Here is a 6740-nt window from a genome sequence, read left to right on the forward strand (position 1 = left end):
CCTTCTTCATTTTGTCTGCCAGTGGTTTGTGACTCCCACGGAATTGCTTGACCTCAACCTTTACGGGGAATTGTTCCTCTGTGTGCCTTTTCCTTAAAGATTGTTAGGCTTGAATGTCATTTTATGTTGCCCTCCGTTTTGTGAAAGGGAGCTGGGAGTCAAGAGAATTAGAATGTATTTCAGGTTCTGGAGCAAGTGGTGCATTGCTGCAACTCGGGGAAGGAGGGAGTGTGGGGTAGAGAAGGAAGGGGGAACGCCGTGGACACACTGTTGCTAGGAAACACTTGTGGCTTCTCCTCCTCTCTCTCTGTCTCCTTGAAGAAGCCAGAACAAAGTGACTGAAAGAAGCAGCCAGAGTGAAATGTCACTCGTGTCCTCCGAGGAGTTTTAGGGAATGTGGCGCATGTACCCAAAAGGCACTCTGAGCCAACATACCCCCATCTCTGCCCAAGGCGAAGTGTTGGTTTACGTTGCTGGCTGAGATTTAGCTACGGCTCCATTCACTCCCCTCTCTTTTTCCCATCTCTCTTTCTAATTCCTTGCCATATGTCTATCAGCATAATCCCCCGAACAGATATTTGATTATCAAAGCCGCCCGGCTGAAAAGGCTCAACTCTCTCTGCCACCAAAACCCCTTTTCTCCCACCACATTAAGATTCAGAGTGTGTCGACACACCACCAGTGCCCTGGTCCAGTCCTATAACTCCCCCAGGGGAGGGAGGGAGGGACTATAACCCCAGCTGTACTAGACCTAACAGCCTGACTGGTGCTGTGCTGTTGGGCCCACTGGTCATCAAAGAGGCTCCATACAGATTGCCCATCATGTGCTATGTCCACGTGGCAGCATTTGAATGGCCAAATTAGAGTGGAGTGACTTAATTTTATTGATTGAATGTAGTTGCATTGTGTGCCTGCCTAAAGCTAATTATCTCATGAACTCGAGAAGAATGTATTTTTTTTTAATCTTGTTAAGTAAAGCCCTGACAAGGGGGGATGCAGTGGTGAGATGTACTAACGAGACTCACAGGCTACCGTCCATACTAATGCTGACGTGGCACGGTCACATGTAAAACCGTATTATTGCAGGATAAAACATGTGTTTTGGAGATATGATTACACTGGTATGGTGCTGAAGGAGAAAAGTACTGTTTTGGTTCTGAAGGAGAGGTGAAGATGCTGAGTACGATGCTGACACCAGAAGAGGACTGGCCACCCCTCATAGCCTGGTTCCTCTCTAGGTTTCTTCCTAGGTTTTGGCCTTTCTATGGAGTTTTTCCTAGCCACCGTGCTTCTACACCTGCATTGCTTGCTGTTTGGGGTTTTAGGCTGGGTTTCTGTACAGCACTTTGAGATATCAGCTGATGTAAGAAGGGCTATATAAATACATTTGATTTGATTTGACACTGATGAAGATTACAATTAATAAAAGTCATAGCGGCAATGGATGCAGAGATCTGGTAAGGTTAGCCTGGTTATAGCAGTTTCTTTAGGAGCGGAAACACAGTGAAGAATCGGTCCCTTCAGGAGAGAGAGCAAGAGACTGGGCGGTGGATATGCTTTTTTAAATGCCAATATCAATATTGACTGTGGTGGAATGTTCTGTGGCCAGGAGGGATGCATACTGAAGACTGGGCTAACCTGGTTTCACACAGTCTTCTCTTTGTCTTGCCCTCACTACACCCACACAACTCCTCCACAGGACTGGTAAGCACTGCATACACTTTACTATCAAGACCTAGCTTTACATTTTTGCCTATAACAAAGTCTATATCTATTTGAGAATGTATTCAGTCTTCTATTTTGAATTAATCTATTCAAAGTCGAATGCTTGCCGAACATAACAAATTGGTTTCTGTTCCTATTCTTGTTTTGTGGGTTTTGGAGTGCCAGTCCAAACTGCCAGAATGCTGTTAAGAATCTCCATGATCTCAGCTCTTCTTGCATACTGTAAGTATATTGTCCAGTAGTAAATGCAGGCTACTTTACCAGCCTGTTAGAGCATGCACCATGGAAGAGGGGTTGCATTTAAAAGTGGATTTCAGTCAAAACAATAAACACACTCAGTGCCTAGTACCCCCACAGCAACAGTGCATGAAGAGAACCGTATTAAGTGGCTGTAAATGAATGTAAACAGAATCCTCGGGGGTTTCATCAGCTTACTGGTGGAATGACTGTAATTTACAGCATAATGGAGTGTTTCATGCAACATTGCATCTAACCCAGGGTGCTAGGTGCTCGCTATCAGAGTGGCTTTGAAGGACTGGTGAGCAACAGGCAGCATCCCTCTTTTTTACTTTCTTTTATTTCACCTTTATTTAACCAGGTAGGCTAGTTGAGAACAAGTTCTCATTTGCAACTGCGGCCTGGCCAAGATAAAGCAAAGCAGTTTGACACATACAACAACACAGAGTGACACATGGAGTAAAACAAACATACAGTCAATAATACAGTAGAACAATCTATATACAGCATGTGCAAATGAGGTAGGATAAGAGAGGTAAGGCAATAAATAGGCCACGGTGGCAAAGAAATTACAATATAGAAATTAAACAAAATAACACTCCTATTAAGGCAATGAAACTATTCAACTGTCTGTCATAGTAAAATAAGACACTCTACCATGTAAATAGACATGTTGTCTAAGTATCTGTAAACAGGGCTCCACCTGGTTGTATAAAAACTACCAGTGAGTGCTATTTAACCTAACAACAAGTCCATGTGGACCAGCATGTGCAGTTAGTTGTGTCTGAGATGTTTGTTCATATCAGGGGCTGCCTGGGTAATCCATTAGTATTGATTTATCTAGAAAATCCAACCCCACTGCATTTCCTCGAGGTTACAATGGTGCCAGAGAAAATTGCTTTCCGTACGGCCTGACTATGCCTTAGTGATAAGTAGCTCATTTCAATTACAAGGGCCAGCCTGTGTGTTCAGGTGCCATGACTGATTGGAAATTCATTGTGCAGTTGAGAGTAATAGAGTTAATGAAGATCCAACACTAGTGTTGAGGCCTGGGTGGGAGCAATGGCTGCCAGTCGGAATAACTACAACCTGCCCATTAACCACTAAGCTTAGAAGTTAGCGCCTTGTTATGGTTTTACCTGTGGAGGCCCCTGCATGCTCTTTACAGCGTTGTTGCAGGACAAGTTAATTCATTGAGAGTGATTGAGAATTCTCCCCCCCTTTCTCTCTCTCTCTCTCTCTCTCTCTCTCTCTCTCTTACATCCAAGTCCTGCTGTTTGGTTTTGCTCTTGAACGTGAAAAGCAAAGGGATGGAGGGGTGAAGAAGGTTAAGGAGAAGAAGGTCGGAGATGTCATTGAAGTAAAAAAGGATTTGAAGGTGGGAAAAGACAATAAAGGAAAGAAGAAGAAGGTTGAAGATGTTGTTGAGGTCAAAAGGGATCCAGAAGTGGGAAACAACAAGAAAGGAAAGAAGCTGACCCGAAACAAAAAGGTCAAAGGCAAAGAGACAGGAAGTCCAAAAAGTGACAAGGAGCAAAGGAACAACACTGTCTGCTCCAGCATCGGTGGCATCTGCCAACGCAGTTCCTACGTCTGTCAGGGGAGGTACCTGAAGGACAAGTGTGCTGCACCTAAGACACACCAGTGCTGTATGCCAGGTGACACACTACTCCATAACTCTCTGCTTGGTAGTTCACATTAGGAGTCTTTTGGCATTCTTCTATGTTCAGTGGTAACACAGTCTCATGTCTTGTCCCTACAGCCGGGGCTTGGAGCGTCCTGTGTGCCAGTCACCATAACAACAGAGTGAGGGGTTGTGACTTGTTTGGCTGTGGGGGCTTCAACTCTAGAAGGTCTCTGACATGGGATGGGGCCTATTTTATTCTCTTTTGGGGACATTTCACAGAGCTTATCATACCTCTCTGAGTTTGACACTGCTCCTGTTTAAACTACAGAAAGATGGGTTACGTTACTGACAATATAGGTTGAAATATACATCTAAGGCGGAAAGTAGCCTAGCGGTTAAGTTTAAGAGTATTGGGTCAGTAACCGAAAGGCTGCTAGTTTGAATCTCCAAAGCCAACCAGGCGAAAAATCTGTCAATGTGCCCTTGAGCAAGGCACTTAACTCTAATTGCTCCTGTAAGTCGCTCTGGAGAAAAGCGTCTGCTATATGACTAACATGTAAATAGGCATGTCTAAATATGCGTTTGCATCAAAGGATAAACATATTTTGTATGTTTTCTCTCACAGAGATGGTGACAGCCTCCACAAGGCAGTGGATGTGGTGTGTGATGATTACAGCATTGTCAACGCCCCCTTCTCAGGCACCCTGAGGGGGCCAGTGGTCGGTATCCAGTACGATGGCGTCAAACTTACCAACTCCGGTGAGCACTTTGTCCTGTACAGTATACACTTGTAGCTTCATTGCCGTAGACTTCACATTCAGCAAAAAAACACACAAGAGACTGGTAACTCAAGGATGCTCCTATACCATGACTGTGAGAGTGGAACCTTGAACAGCACTAACTAATTATTATAACCTTTCTAGACGATCTAGTAGCGTGTAATGGGGCATTAGCTAAGCCTGTGTTCTGTCCAGGCCAGAGGCTGATGTCTCCTTTACGGAGGAAGTAACGAGGGATTTGGAGGGATTAGCCACGGTAGTGGAGGAGGGCTGAGATCCCACTGAACTCCCCTTTGCCTTTGACACTTGGACCTGGCTGCTTTTGAATTCCCATCAAAGGCAGCTAATGCATAATGATCTCCAGTAACCGCCGTCGTTAAGGCCACAGCCATGCGTCTGCATTAGCCGTGTGCATCCTGGCCTGTTAAGCAGCAGTGCGGGAAACGGGTAAACAACATTATTCTGGTCCTCGCTACCTCTAATTGAACCGCAGTATGGGAGGAACACATGTTCCGTCAGACTCGTTCATCTTTGTGCAAACTGTAGCGTGATTAGGCCTCACAACAAATGAACGATCATCTGATTGCAGTGCAGTGTTGAAGAATGAGGCAATAAGCAGTTTTCCACGGCTTCCTAATGTCTGTTAGTGTGAGTGCCAGTCTGTTTTTGCTATCAGGGCAAGAAGATCTGGGACTAAATGGGTGTTGTTCATATTATTATTGCTTTACGCTTTATCATAAGGTCTGATGTGCATCACAAGATGATATTGTCCCACTGAGCTAAAGCCTGGGCAAGTCTTCAGGTCTTCAGGCAAGGTTGCTCAAGGTTACTCATCACGCAAGGGTCGTTCACCGAGTCATCTCCCTTACATTAACAGTCTTTTCTTAATTTGTATGACAGAGTACTGTGTGAAGATCTTCAACATCCGTCCGTACCGCTACATGGGGCCCATCTCTCAGGGGGAGGCCCTGGGTTACCTGCTGCCCCTACAGGAGCGCTTCTCTGGCATCACTTCACACATGGAGCTGCAGATGTGTGACCGCTCTGACCCATCACCATACATCTGAACCCTCCTGGGCCACATGTGACAGGCCTCTATAGACTGAGGCTGGGGACAGATACTTTTCTGAACCCCAAATACTGATTTCCCTAATATGTGATGAAGAAAAAAAAACTCTCTCCACCCATTCACTTTGACCACATCCCTAGTACTATAGATAAACTACAACCATATTTCTCTTGGTATTCGTCTCTATGGTCCTCCCATGTGAGTGAATAGGCCAGGTACAACTGCAATTCTCCTTTGCGCCATCAGAGAGCATTAAACAACAAAATGTTCCTAGATGCAGTATTCATAATGTACCACAAGATGATGCTACATCTCAACACAAACCTCTGTGTTGAGCTGAAAATGTATCACAAAAATAACTCATCCATGCCAACTTCAATTAAAGTGTGTGTAGGGCCTACTATTTGGATGGCATTCTTGCGTTTACAAAAATAGAAGGCAAACACAGTGGACAAGCAGCACTCCAACCCCCTTGATTGTCTGTTTTTCAGCTAATTTTAACATTTCTGTCTTTCTAAATGTATTTGTGGTTTTCCATATATGAATGTAGTGCATGTTCAATAAAAAAGGCAAAACAAACACTTTATAGCACACTCTTTCTGTGCATCTAATCAATACTCAACTGAAATGGAAAGACAGAGCGACCAAGTAGGCTCTACCATATCAGTCATTCCATGTGCAACAGAGAAGGATTGCATCAAATATATTTATTTGTTTTTTACTGCTTTAAATACTTCAGTAACCAGTTTATAATAGCAATAAGGCCCAATGGGGTGTGGTATCTGGCCAATATACCACAGCTAATGGCTGTATCCAGGCACTCCGCGATGTGTCGTGCATAAGAACAGCCCTTTGCCGTGGTATATTGGCCATATACCACACCCCCTCGGGCCTTATCCCTATTATGAACTAGTTACTGAAGTAATTAAAGCAGTAAAAACAAATGTTTTGTCATACCCCATGGTATACAGTCTCATATACCACGGCTGTCAGCCAATCAGCATTCAGGGCTGGAACCACCCAGTTTATATTTGCCAGTATAGAGTGCCCTTCAAACAAGTGGATTCATATCAAGATTAGACGGCTCTGTTTGACAGATTCTGATCTTCTTTTGCTTGAGATGGGAAAAAGTAAGATATAGTCCATGTGCTCCTTACAACAAAGGACCCAGACAAAAACAGAAATAAATGTGCTCTACTTTCCTAGTGAGCTAATTTCAGTGCTGGTAGACAGATGGTAGAGACAACATAATTTCACATCAAGAGCATATTATTCATGGCACCACTCAGATTCAAGGCAAATT

At 44.1% G+C, this 6740-nt stretch overlaps 1 protein-coding gene across 2 annotated transcripts; it reads left to right on the plus strand.

The window, feature by feature from the left end:
- The first annotated feature begins 1581 nt into the window (after window positions 1–1581).
- Window positions 1582–6016, plus strand: LOC115148537 (uncharacterized). Of its 2 annotated transcripts, XM_029690497.1 has the most exons (6): window positions 1582–1704; window positions 1876–1947; window positions 3231–3620; window positions 3725–3815; window positions 4215–4348; window positions 5269–6016. In XM_029690497.1, the coding sequence occupies exons 2-6, from the start codon at window positions 1905–1907 to the stop codon at window positions 5433–5435; spliced, it is 825 nt and encodes a 274-aa protein (XP_029546357.1). In that variant the 5' UTR covers window positions 1582–1704; window positions 1876–1904; the 3' UTR covers window positions 5436–6016. The 2 variants fall into 2 exon arrangements, with proteins under 2 accessions (XP_029546357.1, XP_029546356.1); XM_029690496.1 differs by lacking the exon at window positions 1582–1704 and having other exon boundaries at window positions 1713–1947.
- The last annotated feature ends 724 nt before the right edge of the window (window positions 6017–6740 follow it).

The sequence above is a fragment of the Salmo trutta genome, chromosome 15 (assembly GCF_901001165.1).
Source record: "Salmo trutta chromosome 15, fSalTru1.1, whole genome shotgun sequence".
NCBI classification, from domain to species: domain Eukaryota; kingdom Metazoa; phylum Chordata; class Actinopteri; order Salmoniformes; family Salmonidae; genus Salmo; species Salmo trutta.

Coding starts and splice junctions, on each gene's coding strand:
- LOC115148537 (XM_029690497.1), top strand. CDS start 1,905: ATGCTGTTAAGAATCTCCATGATCTCAGCTCTTCTTGCATACT. Junction 1,948..3,230: donor CTCAGCTCTTCTTGCATACT/GTAAGTATATTG, acceptor CTTACATCCAAG/TCCTGCTGTTTGGTTTTGCT. Junction 3,621..3,724: donor ACACCAGTGCTGTATGCCAG/GTGACACACTAC, acceptor TTGTCCCTACAG/CCGGGGCTTGGAGCGTCCTG.